This window comes from Rhynchophorus ferrugineus, unplaced genomic scaffold (genome assembly GCF_030347505.1).
Source record: "Rhynchophorus ferrugineus isolate W39M unplaced genomic scaffold, kcgeb_rfMv2 rfM9, whole genome shotgun sequence".
In the NCBI taxonomy this organism is placed as follows: Eukaryota; Metazoa; Arthropoda; class Insecta; order Coleoptera; family Curculionidae; genus Rhynchophorus; species Rhynchophorus ferrugineus.
The window spans coordinates 12,066,140-12,090,129 of NW_027472588.1; the positions used below are offsets into that span (position 1 = coordinate 12,066,140).

The window sequence follows — 23,990 nt, forward strand, 5'->3', positions numbered from 1 at the left end:
GGCCATTTTATTTTTAAATTCTTATTATTATGCCTTTGTTGTAAAGTTGTTCCTGTATGTGTGTATCGGAGTATTTCAACATTAGAAATGCTTGAATAAATATCGAGATTGAAAGAGTCAAAGAGACCGAATAATTGCCAAAATAAGAGTCTAATGTATTTTATTATGTATCTACCAAAATTTTGTTCTTTTTACTTTATTACAGTCATAACTAATATTGAACTATATTATTTATATAATATATATATCTTATTAGTTTAGAACCAACTTTTTTATCATTTAACATAAAAATATTGAATATCCTGTATACTTTTAACAAAATCTTTTCCTTGAGGTACCATCTCTGTCAAAAATGTTGTACTAACCGACTAATATCAAACCAACATTACAGAAATTTATATTATACTGCTAAACATTCTAAATTCTGTTTGGTGCCCTCTCAGGAAAAATTCATACATAAATTCATAAATATAATATCTATATTTTCGCTATTACATTATAAAGTAAATATATAGATATATCGTACACCATTTTATGATGGAATACAAAATATTACAATTCTTACAAAAAATATGAACTGGTTAACTGCTGAACTAAAAATAGTCCAATGAATCAGTCGATAGTAAAAAGTAGACAAATACTGTCGATAGTCGTATTCAATCGATAGTTCCCAACGATAATATTTTTGATCCGCATATCGATATTTCTTGTTCATAATATCGATATTTTTGTTAACCCATATCTGTTTTTCTTTTAAAGTAAAATTCAATATACCAATATTTTTAAAAATATCATCCTTAGGACAAAGCCATATTATGTTCAAATTAATTTAATGATAGGGATATGCCACAGTAGGTATGATCGATATTTTTTCAACATCCTTATGTCATAGATCAAGTCAATATATCAACTACGACTTGAACGTAAAAAGTTTTAGGTTAAATAGTTCAAATTAGAGAGTTGATTTTGTTGTTAATAAGTGTTTTAGCCCACCGGTGTTTTGTTTATACACTTTATTTTGTTAATTGGTATTTTTTAATAATGCTGAAAGCGTGTCCAAATTCAATTGATGTTATAGTAAGTATTGTTGTACATTTTTGCAATCATAACAGTGCGTCTCTTTAAGGATCTACAATTTAAATTGCAATGTCGGTTGAAAATTTTCAACAACATTGAACTATCCACATTTCAAAATACACCAAGTTTAATATCTTGTGCAAGCAGGTATGGATTGTTATTTGTGGGTACTAATGAAAAATATTTTCAAGGTAAATATTTAATTTTTAATAATTAAAAATATAAATTTTGAACATTTCTTTTTTAGTTATACAAACAAATAATTTACATAATTATTTTTCAAAGGACAAGGAAGTTTCAGATTACCCTAGGCGGAATGTAAACTTACCATCATTACTAAAACACATTTGCTGTAATTGTGACAGTACTATTTTAGCAATTGTTGTTGAACAAGATCAATGTCCTTTAGTAATATTTTATGATATCCTATCATTTTTTACAACCAATATCAAAATTATTAAAGAAATAAGATTATCAGCAACTCCAAATGTTCATGTCAATGAAATTGGTTGGAATCCATCTATACCAGGAATATTTACTGCTTGTAAAAGTGATGGAACACTAGGAATTTATGAATTGAAAGGAGATACTGTTGATATTAATTCTCTCCCAACAGAATCTGGCTCAACATGTTTTTGTTGGAGCCCAAAAGGTAAACAGATTGCTGTTGGTGATAGAAGTGGTAAAATAACACAGTACAAACCAGATTTAAAAGCAGTGAGAATTATTCCTGCACCTACCCTTAAAGTACCCCAGGCACTTATTAGTTTACAATGGGTTTCAAATTATCAATTCATTGGTGTTTATCAAGAATTACCTGAAGGATCTGGAAATGTTATTGTTATTGATGCTCCTAAAGGTGCTGAAATATCCTATACAGATTATGATGATATTTGTTATAGTGGAGTAACCCGTCCTCCTCAATTTTACCTAATTTATCAACCAAATTGGTAGGTATCATAGTAATGTATTAAGAGTTCTGTATACAATAGCTAAGGTATTTTGTAGGAATGTTATAATGGTTGCATCAGCAAATGGTAGTGAGGTAGGAGTTCTTAGTAATAGTGGAGACACCTGGATACAATGGATTATGCCAGATTCTGCTAGAGCAGAAATTCCACTTAATGTGGACTATCAAGAAACATTCCCCATAGGGTTAACATTAGATATAAGTTCTACTACACCATTACCTTGGGGAGAAGCAACTATACCACCATGTCCACTACTCTGTATTCTTTCTCATGAAGGAGTACTGTCTTGTTATAATGTAATATTCCTCAAAGAGGGGATTCCTTCAATTTGTACTCCACCTGATGCAGTACCAGACCAAACTGGTTTATCACTTTTTACTACTGCAAATCCAACTAGTTTAAGTCAATCAACACCTGTAAAATTAACGACAACACAGACTGAAACAAACGCGACTAAAAATTTGAATGCACCAGTTTCAAAGCCATTTTCCTTTGACGCACCCATACAAAGCACACCTCTGGTCCCAAATAAAATTTTACCTAACAGCGCTGGTCCATTTGGTGATCAAGTACAGATAACTCCAATTAAAGCTACATCATTATTTGGTGGGCAAACATTAGTCACTCCCGCCACTAAACCAAGCACCGATTCGGTTGCTACCGTTGAGAAACCGGCAACTACAACCGAAAAATATTCTTCTATTTTTGCTGCTTTGAACACATCTAGTACAGCACAGCCCACACCGGCTGCGTCAGTTAAACCGATTTTGGTTACAACGAAGCCAGAAGCAAAACCAGTTCAGGATGTTACCCCTCAGCAATCTATGAAGGCCACAACAAAATCTGAAATAGATCTAGTAACTCCTGAACTGAAGGCTGAAACAGCAGCCATATTATCACAGATGATTAAAGATGAATGGTATATTTTGGAGACGGAACTGAGGTTTTTATTGAAACAGTGCCAGTCGGTTAAAATCAGCCTTGGAAGTGATCAGGAAAAAATTGATATGGTGGAACAAATCGAAAATTTACAAAGCTTTTTGAAGGAAGCCGTTGATATAAGCGTCGGACAAAGCAGCGAAATACATTGCCTGAAACAAAGTGTTATTCAGTCGTGGGCTTGGTTTGAAGAGGCAAAGTCGCATTATAACGTGTCTAAAAATGTGACTGTTGCGTTGTTAATGAGGTTACAGCCTTTAGATTCTGTTGCCGATAAGAAATTGAAAGATATTCAACAGCTGATTTACTATATTGAATCACAATTGTCGCAAGTCAACAAGGCGTTAGATGAACAATGGGCGAATTTTCAGAATCATACCAAAAATAGTTATAAGGTAAAATTGCCCACCATGGAGGCAATATTTCAGACGATGGTGCGGCAGAGCGCCATCCTACAAAGGCAGACATACGTTTTAAAAGATATCTCGATGCGGCTAAGGAAGAAGACTTCTGTGTCGAGTTCATTGTTGCTTTCTCTGGAAAAATCCACTGATTTGGTAGATGATTTGAAAAATTTGCACCTAAGTACTCATGATGTTCTCGAATTACAACGGGAGAAAATTAAACATTATACTAATAGTTTAACGATGACCAAGATTAGAAACTTGAGAAATTTACTCAAAAACAAACCTGTAACGAAGGTTATTGCTATTAAGCCTCAGTTATCATCTTGGGTCATGGGTCAGTCATCTGCGAGCAAAATTCGGCAGTCCATCGCCTCATTAGGAAATTATACACCTGTCTCCAGAGCTTCGGTGGCTAGGAATTTAAATTTTACCCAACCAGATCTATCAAAAGATGTATTGGTAACATACAGTAAAGAAGAAAAGAATACTACAGACATATCAACACAACCTTTAACGTCAAGTACAAGCCAAATCTCGTCGTCATCTGGCTTTATCTCTCTATCTAAAACTCCATCTGCTATAATAAATACGCAGAGTAGTGCCTTTGCGCCTACGGGATCTGCACCATCAACAGTAATCACCGAACCGAAAGGTCCACGAAGGTCCTCATCAAATTTCTCCTCAGCCCCAACTTCTAACGCATTCAATTTTGGTTCTGAAAATTTCTCAACGATTTCTCTCATAAAGCCAACAATAAGCAGTCTCACTCCAAAATCTCAGGCAGCAGTAGAGAAAACCCCAGTAGAAACTACGAGTTTAGGATTCTCATTTAGTCAAAAGAATACTATTACTACTGCCGCAACAATACAATTGAGCATATTTTCTACAACTTCTTCAGGTGCATTTTCGTATACTACACCAACTAGCCAAGTAGGAAAATTATCAAGTCCTAGCATTGCTGCACCTGTTACACCCTTAAACTTAGTCAAACCTATACAACCTCCATCAACTGTTGCCTCAGGAACATCATTATTTGGTTCTCAGCCGTCATTGTTTGCAGCTGGTAATATAAATAAGCTTTCAGCCATTTCGTCAACGCCTTCAAATGGCGCGATCTCATTATTTGGTAATGGACAAGTAACAATTACTAAAGCTGTCCCTTCTACTTCTGCTAGTAATATGACAGGAAGTATATTTACAACTACTGTGAATACAACAAATGGTTCCAAGAATGCGGAAAGTTTGCCAATTTTTGGCACAGCCGCGCCAAAACCACCTACAACAGACGTTACTAAAGATAGTGCTACCATTTTCAGTCACTCTACCAGCAATGTACCTACCTGCTATCTACCGGCACAGTCGTCTATTTTTACTTCAAGTACAAATATAAGTTCCTTGCCAACAGCAAATGTTACTATTCATCCAGTTTCAACGGTTACTGCTGGTAGCACGAGCAAACCATTATTTTTTGGAAGTCCCCCAACGACTAGTTTGACAACTTTATCTTTTGACGGTTCAACATCGACTTCCGCGTCTATATTTGGCGGTACAAAGACCACAGTGCCGTCTACAGCATTTGGAACGGCTCCAACGGCCTCTAGTACACCATTTGGGAGTGCTACAGCATCAACTGGTACATTATTTGGGGCGGCTGCAACAACGTCCAGTACTTTATTTGGAGGTACTGCTACAGGTTCTCTATTTGGGTCACCTGAGGCCTTTAGCTCGTTAAAATTATCAACAACTTCGTCGGCTCCTCCCCTTTTTCAAAAGTTGCCTACCACTGCCGCCTCATCATCAGGCGCCACATTGTTTGTTAATAAAGCTGCTACGGTTACCGTTGCACCATCAACACCATCATTGTTTGGTAACGTACAAACTTCTTCAACTCCTGCAACTCAATCAATATTTGGAAACACGCAAGCTACTTCAGCAGCTACATTATTCGGAAAACCTGCTACCACTGCCGCCGCATCAGTTCCCCCTTCTAACGTTAAATCTCCGACATTTAGTACCGTTAGTGAAACTAAAACAAATACTACTATTACAAGTACAACTACCGGAACAAGCTCCAGTCTGTTTGGTTCGAATTTTTCTTCAGTCTCGTCACCTTCCACTTCGTTATGGGGCAAAACTGATTCAACTGATCTAACAACTAAGACATCAGTTAGCCCACCAAGTTCATCAAGTATCTTCGGTTCATCTCCAAGTTCGGCCAGTACCACTACCGCATCTTCAAGTATTTTTGGACAGTCTGTTTCTAGTACATTCCCAACATCAACGACAGCGCCGGTTAATATATTTACTGGAGCTGCTACGAATAGCATTTTCGGAAAAGCCAGCATAGCTCCTACAAATATATTTGGAGCATCAACTGGAAATAGTACCACAACTACCGCATCTCCTACAGCTGCAGGTATTTTTGGAAAAAGTACCACAGCTGTCTCAACATCAGCAAGTAGCTTTGGAAGTCCTAATAGTACTACGTCATTTGGTGTACAAAATAACTCGATATTCGGAGGAAATAAACCGTCCGTATTTGGGCAGGCTAGTTTTGGAAATCAAACTGGATTTAATACACAACAACCTCAAGCCACAACATCATCTTCAGTATTTGGGCAGGCTGCTACTTTTGGTTCAGGCTCTGTATTTGGACAAACTACCACTACTACTTCCAGTGTATTTGGAAATGTTTCTGCGGCAAGCAGCAGTTTTGGTACAGGTATAATACAAGCATTTGCATGTGAAATGTAATAAAATATATGTTTCAGGTTTTGGTTCGACATCAACTAGTACAGCGCCGTCAGGATCTTTCGGTTTTGGTGGTTTAAATGTTAGTGACGGTAGTAGTGGGAGCGGTAATGGTTTCGGAGGCACCGGTAATGTGTTTGGTGCTGCACCGGGAGCAAATCCATTCGGAAAAGCTGAACCCAAATCCACCTTTGGACCTGGCACGACGAATATGTTTTCCAGTCCCGCATCGACATCATCATCTGCGTTCGGCAGCTCTATAACTAGCTCAAGCTCAGTTTTCGGATCAAATGCACCTTCCGCTTTTGGCAGTTCAGGTAAACGTTTTATTTGTTGACACAGGAATATTGCTATATTATTAAAATGTAGGTGGAGGTTTCGGTGGCACGTCAAATACATTCTCATCGTCTCCATTTGGTCAAAAACCATCATTCGGACAACCGACTACTTTTGGTTCTTCTTCGCCGTTTGGAAATCCACAAAGCCAGGGATCGTTCAGCGGAGGATCTTCTTCAACGGTTGCTCAAACAGGCTTTGCATCACCGGCAGCTTTTCAAAAGCCTGGCGGTTTTGGTAGTGCTCCAGTTTTCGGTGGAGCGCAGGCAAATGCGTTTGGGGCGGCACCCAGTTTTGGTGGTACTCCAACATTTGGATCCGCTCCCGCTTTTGGTACCCCAGAAAAAGTATTCGGGGCCGCACAGCCTAGTGGTAAGTTCGGTTATTTATACAGGAGTCAAAATTGAAAAATTCGTATTTTACATTTTGGTTGCATGGCAACGGTTAATTAACGGGTGAGGTAGTATCTTGATCGGCGCTCCCAATATATGGATGACAAGAGTCTAGTTCTAGTGAATCCCCTCATGCGCACAAGGTTTTGAGTTTGCAGCGTTGCCAGTTATTGAAAATTATGGGTATATTTGAAGAGTATAATATAAATGGAATAATTTATCTTGAATTCACAAATTAACCTAATATCATATAATCTAATATTTCTCTTGAGGCCCAAGTTAAACACGTTTTTATATATTGTTTGCCCCCTATTAATATAAAAAATATAATATGAAGAACCTTTAATAATTAAATTCACAAATCTATTACTTTAAGCTTATATATTATGTCTAAGTTATTTAACCTTTTATAAACATGTAAAGAAAGAGAGAAAATAAAACCAACATGTAAGGTAACAACGTGAGAATCCATTTGTCTTTAAAATTATTCAAAAATGTATCGTACACATCACTAAAAAATACCTTCATTAATTCGTCAACGAATCTGTTCAATGTACAAAAACAGCAGGGAAACCCCTCTCAATTCATTTGATAACTGCAATTATTGCAATTAAAATCGATATGTACAACGTATGTGTTTTGTACTTGGATTTTGATTAGATTCAGTTGGTTTGTTTACTGAATATTATATAATTCTTTACGAGCCAATAATCTTTTCAAATTGGCACTACTTAAATTAGCTCATATTTCATCCAATATGGCATCCATTTGCAACTAGTTTAGCTGCAATCATATTTTTATCTAATCTTAAGAACATTCGCTTCTCACTATTTGATACACTCTTATAAATTCCTGATCGATTATGCTCAAATTTAGAAGTAGTAATATTTTTACCAAAGTAGAAACCACAAACCTTAAAAATCTTCAAGGGTGCCAAACTTCAATGTTTCTTTTTCAATTGTAATGCTCAGCTGTCAACGAGCTGTGATTATGATGAGATATACTCACTAAAGGATATCAAGCCATATTTATCTGTACTTTCACTTTCGCAGGGTCAACTATGCCTAAAATTTCATTATATTTTGGCATAGAATTGCATCCAATTTGCAAAATTAATGTAAAGACTGAATGGATACGCACCTGTTACTGACTGCCATCTATAATCTAAATATGAACAGTACAAGAAAAGTAAACTATAAACATTTGTTAACCTTACAAAACAGAGCTCCTACTGCCGCTGTAATTCTTTGGATCCTACCTTTCGATTGTTTGTAAATAGCAACGTCGCAAAATTAGTTTTCCGAAAGCGATTGGGATTCTCCAGAACTAGCCACTAGTGTATGGATTTAGTCCCTAAACGCGTCTTAGTAAAAAAGAAGTTTTGTACAAGAATTCGCTAACTACCAGACGAAACTTCGTAAAACTGTTTTTTCATTCAGTGGACCTATATAGTAGCATCAATTATTACAATTTTATGAAGAAAAAATATTGGAATTGTAAGTTTTTTCAAGGCGTAGACCAAGTACTGTTCTTCAGTGATATTGAAATGGTCCCCATTTAATAGGTTTTGTAAAAGAAAATTGCAGATATTAGGCCGCAACGAATCCAAATTTACGATCACTCACTAAAACTCGTTGAAATTTTGATTACCATTAATTACATTTTAAGAAACTCTAATTAATATTGTACAATAACTTCTATTTTTTAGTACTTGAAATTCACCAATGGACACACTGTATAACTCATATATTTTATGATTTATTTTAGCGCCCTTTGGAGCTGCATCTACCCAGCAGCAAAACGCAGGATTTGGTAATATAGCCTCTCAAAATACTATAGGGTTTGGCAATTTGGCACAGCAAGCCAATACACCAAATTCCATGTCATTTTCAGGGTAAGTTTATTTCTAGTTGTAAAAAAACACCTCATATTTAGAGAGTCATTCCTTAATATATAATTTAATTTATTTACAGGGGTTCTTCTTTTTCTACTTGGCGCTAATGTGAAGTACTATTGTGTAACTGATATTAAGGATTGTTCTGTAAAACAGTCAATTTACCATATTGTTAATGTTCATGTAACATATTAATGTAATACATTTTAATTTAGTTTCTAAATATATGAATATTTTCGGTGTATTTGTCGTATTTAATTTTACATATACTAGTACTCTGAAAAAGTTCTTGTTGCTTCATCAGACTTCACGTAGAATTAAGTTGTTTTGATATGGCCTTCTTTGGTTTAGTTACACCTAAATCTCTACTAGTTGCGTTATTATTGTAGTTCATATACAAAAATTGTTGTTAGTAATAGTAATAACTGATTTTTAGTTTCAAATGAACGAAATATTATCATGGTTCTAAAAGCTAGGCTTCCATAGAAAAAAGATAAATAGGAAGATAATGTACAGTTTTTGTGAAATTATAAATATAAATTTATCCGTCTTATCGGCATTGTTGTATTCATCAGCAAATGAATTTAAATATTTCAGGGATGCTACATGCTACAGTCCGTCTAATAAAACAACGAATGCATGCCGTAGGTCAAATGTATATTGCCAATTGTAGTTTGTATGTTTTTATTAACAATGTTTTCCCCATTTCATTGTAATTTAAAAAAATATATAGTGCTGCCTAATATATCTGAACGTCTAACCGAGTGAGTCTATCTAATTCGAGTTGTGTCATGTTGCCACATCTCTTTAAAATTCTTCAAAACCTTAGTGACAATAACACTGTGCGACATTTTTTTCTGTAATATTAAATAAAACTATTTTTTTGTTGTCAAATTGTACCGGCCGAACATAAAAACTTAAACAGATTTTTTGTTATACACATACCATTTTAAAGTTATAAGTATAAAGTTTAAGTACAATAATTATATACAGTATGAAAATTTTCAATCATTTATTTATTTATATTATTGAAAATAATATATTATTAAATGTATTATTATGTTATTATTAAAATAATAATAATATATTTACAAATAGACGATGAATCAAAATAACTCAACTTTTGTGCCATTCTTGCAATCTAGATCCCAATATTTCAGCTTTACTTACAGACAAATTCAGAACATGTATCAAATCATTCAACTCGTGCTGTTCAATTAAATATGGTTGATGCATGGAGTGACTGGTAGGGAGATATTTATAGAGAGATATATATAGAGTGCGATATTTGCCTATTTAGCTCAGTTTTTTCTTCGTCATTGCTTGAAATAACAGGTTCTTTGAAAAGGTACTGGATATTTCTCACTGTGAGGAATCGGATTTGATACTGATGTTACATTTGGATAATCTATTTTACTCTTTTTTCTTGAAATTCCTATGGTACTAGTCAACAAAAATAACAATCATGGGGATGATTTACTTGTTCCCGCCAGACCATTGGCACAGCAAAAGACATAGAAACAGGCTTCCTAATATACCATACGTCATTTAATTTTACGTAATTGCAAACAACTTTCGGGGTCAATTCCTTATTTTGTCAGTTGGAAGTTTTCCTTGATATTTAATAATATATCTTCCACAAACATATCAGAACTTATTCTTTCACTTTTTTTCGTTTTCGAAAAAAATGCAATAATTTCCCAAACAAATTATTAGAATAATTTGTAAGAATACTAAAACTTTTAATTTATAGTCATACAGTGTTCTAAGTAATAAAATAAATCCGCAATTAATTACGTTTACTCAATTTTTTTTAACGAGGGTATACGTAAATACGGTACACTATTACTATGGAACATGACGTGTTAAACAAATATATCAATAGACAATGTTTTTAACAATGGAATAAGGAATTCAAAACACGTAATCTTATTTATGTAATGGTGGGTACAGACCTGAGTATTCGGGTCGAGCTGATTCGCTGCATTCACAGAAAACACATGCATGCGCATCGAATTAATCTATGTTTTGTCCTTTTTTTATTAATGCGCCGAATCCGATCGAACCGAATATTCAGATCTGTGCCCACCATAAGAAAAATTGATTCACGCAGTATGATTTGAGGTTATAACAGGCACATGTAAAGCAAAATTTTAAGTTGATTCACCATTGCGACATGCTGACGTCATAAATTGCAATGACGTGCATAACTAGTTTTATTGGACGGGCTATAAATTATTTTTATATATTAGATGAACTATAACGTTAAAAAAGATTATATTTTATAACATTTTTAATTCATTATTTTATTTATATTAGAATGTTGTTATATATCAAAGTTAAAATAAACTAATACAGCAATGTTAAGTGCGGCAACATTGCGACATTTTGACGTCTTAAATTGAGATGACGCCAGTTACATGCCTGTTACTTTTTCTATGGTTTACTCCAACTTTGTGTAGATTATATATAGCATTTCATCACAATAAAATATTAGGAAAGAACCGTAATACTATTAATTGATTTCTATTAAAATTATATTACTTGATAAATCAGTCACATTACAATAATTACACTACTGATAATATATTACACCATAAAGTTTGAACAGATTACATTATTTTAGTATTTTGTAACAATTTCAAGATATATTTAATCATACAAATGAAAATATGTAATAATGGATTGAAATATGCTACAATATGTTAATGCAACACATGTTTGTTTTTGAATATATTAATACTATTGTCAGTACCTCCAGACATGAGGTATTTGTTATTTGACCAATCAACTGTGAGTACTTGGCCTTCATGACCTCGTAAATTATATAAAGGAGCTTTTGGACTCCTTGTATCCCACATTTTTACAGTAGAATCATAGCTTCCAGACAAAAACAAGTGTTCATTATATTTTGACCATGTTACACAAGTTACCTATAAAGATTCAATTATTTTTCCTTATTTGTAATGATTATTACCTTAGATCTTACCCATAGTACATGTGATGTAAACATTGATTTACATATAGATCCTTCAGTAGATCTAGGATCATACAGACGAATATTTCGATCTGCTGATGCAGCCAGTAATGTGTTTGATAATGTAGACCAAGATGAACTTAAGAAAGCTTTTTGATCAACAATTTCATTTTTGATACCATTTAACTGAAAATAGAAATTATGTATACCACCAATACTAATACCCATTATAATATAATTACCTCACAATCCCAAAATTTAATAGTATGGTCCATTGATGCAGTACAAACAGTATGGTTATCAGTCCAGTTTACTGAAGAAATATCCTCCTTATGTCCTTTTAATGTGTGTAGTGGAACTCTAGTAAAAATTCCTCTTGCACCTCTTAATCTTTTAGAACTAGGTTCCCCTGTATCATCTGCATTCAAAGATGCTGACCATAATTTCAAATTTGTGTCCCATCTGAAAATATTTAAATTTTTAACAACCATTTTATATTACCAATTATTTAATACTTACCCTCCTGTTGCTAATGTTGCACTATTTGGACTTACACTAACACAGTCAATGCCCCTTTCATGTCCCCTTAATTGTACTTTGGGTATCATTTGTTCTGACCCCTCTACCCATTCCCAAATGACACCTGTTTGATCATGAGAAACACTGACAAAACCTTTAGATACATCATTTCTATCAATCCATGTTACACCTTTAACCATTTCAGAATGATCTTTAACAGACACCACTGGTTTTCCATGGGAAGTCCATATATTTACGGAATTATCATAACATCCAGACAAAATCCTAAAACCTTTTCATTTTTATAAATTCAGGAAAACAAACCATAAAAATACCATTTATCGGTGCATTGAATTGATGATACCCAATCATCATGTAAAATACTATCTTCTGGCTCAGGAGCTGGTGTTCTTTCAATATACTCTACATCAATTGTGCTTTCTGTTGAAACATTACGCTCTTGTAAATGTTCCAATAATGTCAATCTAATTAATTCTCCAACAGCTAAAAAATCAAAATCTTTTGGTTTTAAAAAATCCGCGCTGCTTTCTTTTAGCAACTCGTTTAATAACTGATTTAACGCTTTAGGGTCTATGTTCGAGGGTACAGAGACAGGTACATCAGGCACTGAATATCTACGGATTAATATGATTCAATTAATTACTAATTTTATTAGAAATAAAAGAGTGGATTTACATTTCCTGTTTGGTTAACAATCTGATTTGTAACTGGCATTCGTTAGAGTATTGCATTTTTACGGTGTGCTCGGTCTTATTATTTGAAAATGTCTATACACTAAAAATAGAGGTTCGAGTTAAAAACTTCTCCATTGTGGCAATAATATTATATTCACCTAATAGCAAAATAGAAATTAAAATATTATAATTAAAGTAGAAAAGTTACTCTGTCGAAGTATAACTTGTTCAACAGTGAACCAGTTAATGCCTAAAAACTAATTCAATTTATTTTATTAAACTAATGAATTTACTTACAAACCGCAAATTTGAAAGAAGATCGGATATCTCTGCAAGGGATGTCGTGGGAGCAATATTTTCGATATTTGTTTCTTTCTTTTGTTGATGTGTTAACATTGGCATAAAATATCCATATATAATTGTATGTTAAAAGTTAAAATTTATCTGAAGAAATAATGAATTGTATTAGAAACTGATATGATATAAAAATATATTATATGATGGTCTAAAAAAGTTTCGATACAAAGAGGAAAACGGTATTTGGCTCTAAATCACTATTTCGATACTGACATATACGTCACAAAACAATATCTCATTTTGAAATGGCGTGGTGTAAAATGGTGATTGTTATAATAGCTGTTTAAGTTTTAAGATCTGTACACCATTTGTAGTGCCCTTTTTACATTGTTTTGACTGTAAAACTAGAAATTGTGAAGACTTTCATCCGAAAAAAAAAAAAAGAAAGTGTGTTGGTGTTTTTCCAATAACTATGGATTTATCAAGTATTTTACCATCGCCAATTCAACCAGTCTGGGATAGAGATGATGAAAGAAGGAAAAGGGCTTCTCAGATGCCTTCAAAGGAGTTGATTTCTGCACAAACCATTGCACCTCCCTATGGACAAAGAAGAGGCTGGGTACCACGTAATGTTACAGATTACGGAGATGGGGGAGCATTTCCAGAAATCCATGTTGCACAGTACCCTCTGGAAATGGGACGAAAAAAGGATACTACTTCTAACGCTTTAGCAATTCAATTAGATCTTGACGGGAAGGTTAAATATGATGTTCTAGCAAGACAAGGACATTCAAAAGATAAAATAGTATACTCAAAACTTTCTGACCTCTTACCAGTTGAGGTTGTATCAGAAAATGATCCATCATTAGAAAAGCCCTCCCAAGAAGAAGTTGATGATATTACAGATAGAACTAGACAAGCTTTAATGAAAATAACTAATTCAAAAATTGCTGCTGCAATGCCAGTACGTGCAGCGGATAAACAAGGTCCTGCCCAATTTATACGTTATACACCATCACAACAAGGTGCTGCATTTAACTCAGGGGCCAAACAGAGGATTATTCGTTTAGTTGAAGCACAGGTTGATCCAATGGAGCCGCCAAAGTTTAAAATTAACAAGAAAATACCCAGAGGGCCACCATCACCACCAGCACCTGTGTTGCATAGCCCTACACGTAGAGTAACCGTTAAAGAACAGAAGGAATGGAAAATTCCTCCATGTATATCAAATTGGAAGAATGCTAAGGGATACACGGTTCCTTTAGATAAAAGATTAGCAGCTGATGGTAGAGGTTTGCAACAGTTACACATTAATGAAAATTTTGCAAAATTAGCTGAAGCATTGTACATAGCAGACAGAAAAGCTAGGGAAGCTGTTGAAACAAGAGCTCAACTTGAAAAGAAATTAGCTCAGAAAGAAAAGGAAGCTAAAGAAGAACATTTGAGACAACTTGCTCAGAAAGCTCGTGATGAAAGAGCAGGTATTAAATCATCAGGATCAGGTCATTCAAGATCAGTGGATGATGAAGAGCAAGAAAGAGATATGCTAAGACAAGATAGACATAAAGAGAGAGCAAGGGAGAGGAATCTTTCAAGAGCTGCTCCAGATAAAAGAAGCAAGTTGCAAAGAGAAAGAGAGCGTGATATATCTGAACAAATTGCACTTGGGATGCCTGCAAGAGGAGTATCTTCAAATGAGGGACAATTTGATCAGCGTTTGTTCGGCCAAGCTAAAGGACTTGGGCAAGGATATGGAGATGATGAGGCCTACAATGTGTATGATAAACCTTGGAGGGATGGTGGTTCTATGGCAAATCATTTATATCGTCCAAATAAAAACATTGATAAGGATATCTATGGAGGAGAAGATCTAGAAAAAGCAATTAAAACTAATCGTTTTGTTCCTGACAAAGAATTTAGTGGAACAGATAGGACAGCTGGAAGAAGTGGGCCAGTACAGTTTGAAAAGGAAGAAGATCCCTTTGGTCTGGATCAATTCTTATCACAAGCTAAAAAGGGTAGCAAGCGTAAGGAACCAGAAAAAAGGGATGAGCGAGATAAGAAAAAACGCAGGGATTGATTTTCACAATTTGGATATTCATCAATTTACCAATTCTGAAATCAACTTTGTTTACTTTGCTAATACAAATAAATTTGTTGATTATAAAATGGTTTTATATCATGTTATCACTTAGTTTCATTCCCCTATTTGTTTGTAGATTTTTTAACAATATAACAAGACTAATAACAATATAACAGGAATATAATCAATTTAGTTAAAATAACTCTTTCACCCTCAATTTATAACTTAGGCATATTTTTGTAAAAAAAAGGTATTTTAATACTGAAAACATTCCTTTTAATCTGGTTTTTAAAATATTTAAAGAATACTTTGGGGCCCATATACCAATATTTTTATTTTATCTTAAAAATATCAATATATCTTTTGTATCAGACTTTCTGGTTGTTGCAAAAAAATCAATATATATTTTTCACTGGTATATCCCTAATTTTAAAAAACATAAATCAAACTAGGGATGTCCAAGAAAAAAACCGATGTTTTTGACCGCTCTATCAATATATTTGTTGGCCGATATTATATTCCTTACAGGAAGATATTTCTTAAAACACTATAAAAAACCTTATTTTATCTTCAATAATTTTTTGTTAAAATTATCGACAAAAAGTTATTTTGTAAAATATCGATATTTTTACTTTTGCACGAAAATTTAATTTATTTTTCTTGGGATATATCGATATTTATTTTAAAAATATCGAAATAGATATATGGAATTTCTTTAAATTAACCTATTATCCATATTTTTCTCTAGGCCTATATTTTTTTCTATGGCCTAAACCATCACATTAAAAGATTTTTTTGGTTAGGTTAACTATTTCTATATAATTTGATATCATACAACTATCGATTTAAAAAAGAAGAAGTAGTAAGCGTTGTCCGCTTAATTTGCCCTGTTTACATATTCAAATATAAACATAATTTAGCTTATAGAGAGGACTTTACTTGTTCTTTATATGTGGTATATCATTTAAAAATGCATCGACGTGGTGGGAAAAGGATTCGGTTAGATGATCCTGTCCCAGAATATGAAAACCCCATGACCCCTCATATAGAACATGAAAATTATGGTGGTAATTATGTTCAGTATGGGGAATCATATCAGGAGCAAGCTGGAACATCCTCCGATGGGATGTTCGAATCACCTCCTACACCTGGGATGAGACGAATAACTCGGTATAAGTTTAATTTTTTTTCTGTTTACATGTTACATGAATTGGTTGTAGAGCAAGAGCAAGGGGTATAACTAATCCACCACCGCTTCCATTATCTTATTCTCCTCCTCCTGAGAAACCAGGTAGAGGACGGGGGCGTGGGCGACCTCCAGGTCGTAAAAATAATGCAACAGAACTCCATTTAAGGCATGATAGTGATGATGATTCTTCACTCTATAATGTTATTAAAAGTGGGCGAGTGTCTCTGACAAATATTGTTGATGACTGGATTGAAAGTTATAAAGTAGAATGAAATTTGACACTTTGTATAAAATTTGATTAAAATTGATTTCAGGGAAATCGTAATGCTGCACTGATTTCATTAATGCAATTTTTTATTAATGCAGCTGGTTGTAAAGGACATATTACTCAAGAAATGCAAGCTCAAATGGAGCATGCGGCTATTATTAGAAAAATGACGGAAGAATTTGATGAAGAATCTGGAGAATATCCTTTAATAATGGCTGGACAATCATGGAAGAAATTTCGACAGAATTTTTGTGATTTTGTTCAAACTCTTGTGAAACAATGCCAGTACACTATAATTTATGACCAGTTTTTGATGGATAATGTGATATCTTTATTGACCGGGTTATCTGATTCTCAAGTATGTTCTTTTGTATGTTTTTCTTTATTAAGTGATGTTTTAGATACCACTATCAAATAAATTCACACATTTCCATATTTTAGATTTGTAAGAATAATAGAGAATATTTTATAACAATTTTCAATCAAAATAAAGATTTATAAAAGAACCTATCATTAAAATTTAGTCAAGTCTTAAATCAAAATAATCATGACCAAAAATATATTTCAGCAATATTATAAGAATCACTTTTAATTTTCAGTCTCAGTTAATCTGGTAATTATCACTGTATAAAAACAAGAGCATCTACACTATCTCCTTTTACATACTTTAATAATATTAATTACAAACATTGTTTTCGATTAGGATAAAACATAACTTCAACAAATTTTTTTATCAACTTTAGCTCAATCAGTTCTAATAACAACATATAATTGACTATTAACACTGCCAAACTAATCTTAAATGAAATCAAAGTAAATAATTAAATGTATGCTGGGGTCATTCTTGACAAATTATCTGAACTTTGAAATTGATTTTCAACCCTTATTTCAAGTTGTTTCTTTAGCGGTATTGAATGGTTAATGAATGTTTTCTCATCTTGTTGCAATTTGGTTTTAGAAAAAAATTATTTTATTTTGGTGGCCATTTGCTATAGGAAATTGTGTGTGGTGTTTATTTTCTTTAAACTTGGCATCTACAAATTTTAATTTATTTGTTGACACAGAACTGTTATTGTTATTGAACTAATACCGAAATTCCGTTTTGTTACCTTAATCTTATATTGAAAATTGATAAGATATAATTTTTTCAGGTCAGAGCTTTTAGGCATACCGCCACATTGGGGGCGATGAAATTAATGACTGCTCTAGTGGATGTTGCTCTTACTGTTTCGATAAATTTAGATAACACTCAGAGACAGTATGAAGCGGAAAGGCAAAAATCCAGAGAGAAAAGGGCCAGTGATAGATTGGAAGCGCTTCTTGGAAAACGTCAGGAACTGGAAGAAAATATGGACGAAATTAAAAATATGTTGACGTATATGTTTAAGTCAGTTTTCGTTCACCGTTATCGCGACACATTACCTGAAATAAGGGCTATCGCTATGACTGAAATAGGAATCTGGATGCATAAGTTTCATGCAAATTTTTTAGATGATTCATATCTAAAATACATTGGATGGACTCTACATGATAAGGTATTTTCCACAATGGTCTTTTCATTTTGATGTTATTTACAAGAGAATGTTATTTAGGTTGGAGAAGTACGATTGAGATGTCTCCAAGCTTTACAACCATTGTATGCTAGTGAGGAGTTAAAGGGTAAACTAGAACTTTTTACTAACAAATTCAAGGATAGGATCGTCGCAATGACTCTAGATAAGGAGTATGATGTGGCTGTCCAAGCTGTTAGATTGGTAATTTCTATTTTGAAACATCACCATGAAATTTTAACAGACAAAGATTGTGAACATGTTTATGAATTGGTAAGATATCTGACCTTTGTATATGTGTGTGCTTTGAAGTAGATTTGCAGGTATATTCTTCACATAGAGCTGTGGCTCAAGCGGCAGGCGAATTTTTGAATGAAAGATTATTCCAACCGGCAGATGTGGATACTGGTAAAACAAAACGCGGTAAGAGACGCTTACCAAATACACCTTTCATCAGGGACTTGGTTCAATTCTTTATCGAATCTGAATTACATGAACACGCGGCGTATCTAGTTGATTCTCTGATTGAATCAAACACAATGATGAAGGATTGGGAATGCATGACGGATTTATTATTGGAAGAACCAGGTCTTCACGAGGAACCGCTTGACAACAGGTAATTAATTTCTCAAGTATCATGAGATTAGTACTAACTTTTACGTTAAATGGTAGACAAGAAACCAGTTTAATTGAAATCATGGTTTGTTGTGTTAAACAAGCAGCGACTGGGGAACCACCTGTTGGTAGAGGTCCAAACAGGAAAGGATCTTCACTGAGGGAAATCAAACAGGTTAATTATGGGTTTTACGCGTATATTATAGATTGAATTATGATTTTTATAGACTGGCGAAGACAAACAGAAACTTACGGAACATTTTATCGTAACCTTGCCGTATTTGTTGGATAAGTTCTCAGCCGATCCAGAGAAATTGGCAAATTTGTTAAGCATCCCACAATATTTTGAGCTGGACTTATATACTAGCGGAAGACAGGAGGGTTCTTTACAGGCTCTCCTCAATAAATTAAAGTACATTGTTCAAGTTCAACATGAACCTGAGGTTAGTGGTATGAACACGCGCATATTTTGTTCGTTTAAATTAATAGGGTTTAATATGTGTAGGTCTTAGAAACACTTGCAAAAACATTGGAGATTCTGTGCTCAGAAGGGCATACGATATTTACAAAATGCGATGTCGCCCGATCTACAATAATTGATGTCATAGTAACAGCATACAAAGAAGGTATAGATGATTGGAGGAATTTGTTACTTGGCGAAGAAACTCCAAACGCCGATGAAATCTTCAACGTCGTCAGTTCTTTGAAGAAGGTTTCGATGTTCTACGCCTGTCACAACATGAATCAGTGGGACTTGTGGGAAACACTATTTCAGGATTTTAAGGTAACGCATTTCATTTTATGTTAATGTACATATCCGAAAAAATAATGTCATTTAAGGATATCGAAAGTAAACTGCCCCCTGAAGCCTTAAAGTATTGTTTGAGTTCATGCTATTACTATCTTTTGTGGGGCTTAAAAGACTTGGAATCCTCCCAAGAATCTGGAGGGCTGCAGCATTCTGACGTTCAGAAATTACGAGATAAACTAAAGGAGTTTATTGAAGCGTCTCAAATGTTGATCCGTTCATCGCCGCATACTGTTATCAAGGAGGAGGCTTACATAGGGTTATGTGATTTACTAATAATTTTCAGGTAAGTACAATCGCTGACGCACGCGTCTTGTTACGTTAAGCGTTATATTTTTAGTGATCAACTCAAAGCAGGCCACGAATATTTAGGGGAACTAGCTTGTGTTCCTGGTAAAGAGTTACAGCAGTTGTTGAACGAGTTTGTTCAAACATTTGTGTTCGTCTATGAGAACGAAAACGACAGCGACGAACCACAAATTGAAGAATTACACAAAAAAAGAAATTTTCTGGCGGCTTATTGTAAATTAATAGTCTACAATATAATGCCAACGAAAGCAGGTAAGCTTCAATATAGCCGTAGTTAATTAGTAATATAATACCTTTTTATTTTGACACTAAAAGGGTCTCGTTTAATACTACACTTTAATTGATGTATAATAGGTTGTTGAATAAGATTTGTGTTCAGTGAAAGATGATGGCTATTAAGTTACTCACTTTGTTTTTCGATTGAATTTCGGATACTCTATAAAAAGGGAGAAAGAAGACATGGGGTGGAGAAATTAATGATAATGGTTTATTACCTTCTATACCTTCTGAACCGCCAACTGAAATGGAGAAATCCAAGAAGTAGTAAATCAACAGTTTAGGATGTCTTGGTTAACCACCAGCTTCAACTGTGTATCTAAAAGTGTAAAAAGAGTGTTTCTGTGAAATTCTAAAAGAGCTACTTGTTCATCATCAGTACCTTCAGATTTTTTTTTTGCTAATTTTGCATGGCTCCAACACTGAACTCAAGCTTTGAAACTTTTGAAACTATTTGTTATCTGAAAAACACGAGACGGTGGCAGTGGGCAGATAGTGGCGGGAGTGAACCAACAATATGGGTTGAGATGTAAACACCACTCCAAGCATTGGCTATTGTTTGATGATGAAGAGGAATAAGATTAAGCTAAAACTCCTGCCAACTCATTAAGAGGTGTGAAAGATATATTGGCTAAAGCTTTAGGTTTAAGAATTTATTTTCCTTACAATAAACAAAAACACATTCCAATGTGACTTTAAAATTTTTGTGTATTGTTTCGTCATTGTGGATGAAATTTGGGTCTACTACTACCATCCAATAAAAACGACAGGGATGGACAAACAGTAGTGATGTGAACTGAAGTAAAGGCCCAGAAAAGGACTTCAAGATGTTCATAGATAGTCTTTATTAAATAATAAACTTGAGTAGTATCGTAACATTTTGGTCCCAAAGCTTTAAAAACCATTGCGAAAATCCGTAAATTAAAGTTAAATTAAGTAATTGTTGCAACATCCACCCTATTCTACAGATCTAGCTCCCATTGTTTTTTATCTGTTAAATACCCTTTTTATTAGATGGAGAGATAGTAGCCGTGTGTTGTGAGAATCTTGCATACAAGTTCAGCCAGATTATGTTGAATAACAAGATGTATTTAAGACCTTAAAATGGGGCTTTCTTATCGAACGACAAAACTTATTGAACAATCTGGTATTAATTAAATTATTTTGTTTTAAGGTGCTGATGTCTTTAAGAATTATGTTAAATGTTACAATGAATATGGGGACATTATTAAAACTACTTTAGGCAAGGCGAGGGAAATTAATAAAGTCAATTGTGCCCTAACCATGTGTCTCAGTTTAAACATGATGTTTAACGAACTGTATAGAGCCAGTGGTGGTAAAAACACCAGACAACATGAAGATTTTTTTGCACTCAAGGTAGGATTCGCGAGGGGATTCGATCGCAGACTCACCGCTGTCGCATTTTATTCCAGGAACTGGCCAAGCGATTCGCTCTGTCGTTCGGTCTCGACGCCCTGAAAAATCGAGAGGCTATCACGGCCTTACATAGGGCGGGGATATTGTTTGCTGTTACGGGTGCCGAAAATATTGAGGACCCCTCGGGTCCACCGCCGTATTTACCATTTTTGGAGATTTTGACTGAGTTTACTAATAAGTTGCTTAAACAGGATAAGAAAGTTGTTATGTCGTTTTTGGATAAAAGGATACATCCAGGTAATAACCAAATTTCTTAATAAAGGACATTTTTCAATGGAAGTATAGTACCATAGGTCAGAAAAATTGTCTCTGAAAGATTGTCGCAGTGGCTTTACGAGATAAGAGAGTGTACTGTCTTCATAACAATCAATTGTTTTTGTATATACTTCCAAAGAAAAACTCACTTTTTGACAGCTAACGTATTTATATCAACTTTTTGTTATACAACTTTTCTTTAATTTGTTTTATCAGTTGTATTGATTTTTTTTTGTTAATTTTTTATGAATTCTTATTAAAGGAATACATATTTTAAGGTTACGAAATAGTAGAAATGACGAAAATGTTTTAATGGAGGTATACTACCACAGATTAGAACAATTGGCTGTTTGAAAGATCGGTTACAATAAATTTGCCAGATGAGAGCAAATGAGATAGCAGTCAAATAAAAAATTGTTATATTACAAAAATATAGAGTACAACAATTTTAGTATATGATTATAAAACGTGAGTTTTTGTCAGTTTTGTAGACAATTTAAAAAATTAAGGCTTCCTAATATGACAATTTTTACTTTGATATTGGCTATATTTTATCTGTCAAAGCCACTGCGATCAAACTTTTCATAATAGACCAATGTTTTTGCATGTACTTCACAAAGAAATATCACCTTTTGATATACTAAAATATTTATATCAACATTTTTTTACCTGTTTTGATTTTTTGGTCAATTTTTATAAATTTTTATTAAAATATCAAATATTTTAGGCTTACGAAATAGTAGAAGTGATGACTGGCAACCACTACTGTTATACAGGAATTCGTTGCTACATGGCGAAACCGATGCCCTACCACCCACCACAAGCAAGAGGGCTTATGGCAGGAAGCGCAAGGATCCTGAATCTGATCACGACAACGATAGCCTTTCAGATCAAGAATTCCCTGGTAATTTATATGGTTAATCATTTGTTTTCCGATGTTCAATTAAGGAACTTTACACATACATTACTCCATATTTACTTATATATACACTTGGTGGTATAGTAGCTTTTTTTAAAGTGTTTTAACGCGTGATACTGTCAGTGTATTAAATTGGCAGTTGAAATATTTATTTTATTTATTTTTTTTATGAAAATTTAAAGAACTATTTAGTTAGATGTTTCTTTTTTTTTTCGATTTTAGACTAACTTGCTTTGGTACAACCGGATCCTGTAAGGCAAAAATTTAACATTTTTGTTGAAGATTATATTCAGATTTATTGTGGAAATTTTTTTAATCAGTTGTTTTTCTGTAGTATTTTTAATGAATGTTTTTTTATTTTATGAAAAATTTCATTGTATCATTTTGCTTTTTGTATTTTCACTTTTAATACAACATATTTTTATAGGTGTAATTCAAATATATTAATTTCTGTTATATTCACAACCAATATTGTAAATATATAAAATAAAATGTATGCACTCTAGATTTTTTGTAGCCATCTTGTGTATTCATTTTATTGTTGATTTTTTTATTATGCCTTCTGCATAACTTGTGGAATTTCTTAATCTCCCATTTAATTAATTTTAACGTTTAACAGAATTCAATGTGAAAACGCAGATGTTTTATATTGATTTATTTTTCTAATCAATGTATCTGAATTATTAAAAATCTCCTTATCTTTATATACATTTCAATCCTGTTAAGTTTATTGTCAAGATGAAATCAAATATATTAAATGATTACTTCAAGAAAACGAGTTTTTTTCCTACCATTGTAAGTCATTCAAAATATATAATGTAGATATCACTTTTGGTTTATTAGTTAAAATGTATTAAATATTAACATTTAATCACCTAATGTGTTAAGTTTTATTTCTTTATTATTATTTGTGTCAAAGTTATATAATAGTTACCTTTTATAAGTACTTTATCATTATTTAAAACATTACGCATACGTAAATTCTTTAATTAATAAATGTGATTTGAATCGATTGGTATTTAAATT

At 33.5% G+C, this 23,990-nt stretch overlaps 4 protein-coding genes and 1 long non-coding RNA gene across 8 annotated transcripts; 3 read left to right on the forward strand and 2 right to left on the reverse strand.

The window, feature by feature from the left end:
- The first annotated feature begins 713 nt into the window (after positions 1 to 713).
- On the forward strand, positions 714 to 9,011 carry Nup214 (nuclear pore complex protein Nup214). 3 transcript variants are annotated; one of them, XM_076413626.1, is made up of 9 exons: positions 714 to 855; positions 938 to 1,077; positions 1,127 to 1,268; positions 1,325 to 2,027; positions 2,086 to 6,116; positions 6,166 to 6,462; positions 6,515 to 6,853; positions 8,641 to 8,767; positions 8,847 to 9,011. In XM_076413626.1, exons 2-9 carry the CDS (start codon positions 1,042 to 1,044, stop codon positions 8,872 to 8,874), a joined length of 5,703 nt encoding a protein of 1,900 aa, XP_076269741.1. In that variant the 5' UTR covers positions 714 to 855; positions 938 to 1,041; the 3' UTR covers positions 8,875 to 9,011. The 3 variants fall into 3 exon arrangements, with proteins under 3 accessions (XP_076269741.1, XP_076269740.1, XP_076269742.1); XM_076413625.1 differs by lacking the exon at positions 714 to 855 and having other exon boundaries at positions 909 to 1,077; XM_076413627.1 differs by lacking the exon at positions 714 to 855 and having other exon boundaries at positions 909 to 1,077; positions 2,086 to 6,110.
- Positions 9,012 to 11,286: 2,275 nt separating this feature from the next.
- LOC143202271 (ribosome biogenesis protein WDR12 homolog) lies at positions 11,287 to 13,237 on the reverse strand. Its single transcript, XM_076413630.1, has 7 exons — positions 13,117 to 13,237; positions 12,960 to 13,058; positions 12,599 to 12,898; positions 12,264 to 12,548; positions 11,987 to 12,206; positions 11,757 to 11,930; positions 11,287 to 11,700 (listed from the first exon to the last, which is right to left on the reverse strand). Exons 2-7 carry the CDS (start codon positions 13,013 to 13,015, stop codon positions 11,473 to 11,475), a joined length of 1,263 nt encoding a protein of 420 aa, XP_076269745.1. The 5' UTR covers positions 13,016 to 13,058; positions 13,117 to 13,237; the 3' UTR covers positions 11,287 to 11,472.
- A 303-nt stretch (positions 13,238 to 13,540) lies between these two features.
- LOC143202270 (puff-specific protein Bx42) lies at positions 13,541 to 15,424 on the forward strand. Its single transcript, XM_076413629.1, has one exon. It carries the CDS (start codon positions 13,728 to 13,730, stop codon positions 15,333 to 15,335), a length of 1,608 nt encoding a protein of 535 aa, XP_076269744.1. The 5' UTR covers positions 13,541 to 13,727; the 3' UTR covers positions 15,336 to 15,424.
- A 521-nt stretch (positions 15,425 to 15,945) lies between these two features.
- SA1 (stromal antigen) lies at positions 15,946 to 23,739 on the forward strand. Of its 2 annotated transcripts, XM_076413632.1 has the most exons (15): positions 15,946 to 16,508; positions 16,559 to 16,790; positions 16,842 to 17,153; positions 17,947 to 18,330; positions 18,388 to 18,618; positions 18,669 to 18,961; positions 19,018 to 19,135; positions 19,188 to 19,403; positions 19,466 to 19,744; positions 19,801 to 20,054; positions 20,109 to 20,329; positions 21,528 to 21,730; positions 21,787 to 22,027; positions 22,773 to 22,949; positions 23,187 to 23,739. In XM_076413632.1, the coding sequence occupies exons 1-15, from the start codon at positions 16,309 to 16,311 to the stop codon at positions 23,189 to 23,191; spliced, it is 3,366 nt and encodes a 1,121-aa protein (XP_076269747.1). In that variant the 5' UTR covers positions 15,946 to 16,308; the 3' UTR covers positions 23,192 to 23,739. The 2 variants fall into 2 exon arrangements, with proteins under 2 accessions (XP_076269747.1, XP_076269746.1); XM_076413631.1 differs by lacking the exon at positions 23,187 to 23,739 and having other exon boundaries at positions 22,773 to 23,076.
- LOC143202273 (uncharacterized) lies at positions 20,572 to 21,882 on the reverse strand. The gene is made up of 3 exons (XR_013007108.1): positions 21,766 to 21,882; positions 20,736 to 20,814; positions 20,572 to 20,672 (listed from the first exon to the last, which is right to left on the reverse strand). It is a non-coding gene; the product is annotated as an uncharacterized LOC143202273 (long non-coding RNA).
- Positions 23,740 to 23,990: the final 251 nt, after the last annotated feature.

Bases quoted from the DNA above. Each gene is read 5' to 3' on its own strand.
- LOC143202271 (XM_076413630.1), bottom strand. From the start codon at position 13,015: ATGCAATACTCTAACGAATGCCAGTTACAAATCAGATTGTTAACCAAA. The intron at 12,899-12,959 runs GTAAATCCACTC...ATTAATCCGTAG, and splicing joins TTGTTAACCAAACAGGAAAT to ATATTCAGTGCCTGATGTAC. The intron at 12,207-12,263 runs GTAAGTATTAAA...AAATATTTTCAG, and splicing joins GCAACATTAGCAACAGGAGG to ATGGGACACAAATTTGAAAT.
- Nup214 (XM_076413626.1), top strand. From the start codon at position 1,042: ATGCTGAAAGCGTGTCCAAATTCAATTGATGTTATA. The intron at 1,078-1,126 runs GTAAGTATTGTT...CGTCTCTTTAAG, and splicing joins CAAATTCAATTGATGTTATA to GATCTACAATTTAAATTGCA. The intron at 6,117-6,165 runs GTATAATACAAG...TATATGTTTCAG, and splicing joins AAGCAGCAGTTTTGGTACAG to GTTTTGGTTCGACATCAACT.
- LOC143202270 (XM_076413629.1), top strand. From the start codon at position 13,728: ATGGATTTATCAAGTATTTTACCATCGCCAATTCAACCAGTCTGGGAT.
- SA1 (XM_076413631.1), top strand. From the start codon at position 16,309: ATGCATCGACGTGGTGGGAAAAGGATTCGGTTAGATGATCCTGTCCCA. The intron at 17,154-17,946 runs GTATGTTCTTTT...TAATTTTTTCAG, and splicing joins CCGGGTTATCTGATTCTCAA to GTCAGAGCTTTTAGGCATAC. The intron at 18,619-18,668 runs GTAAGATATCTG...GTAGATTTGCAG, and splicing joins GTGAACATGTTTATGAATTG to GTATATTCTTCACATAGAGC.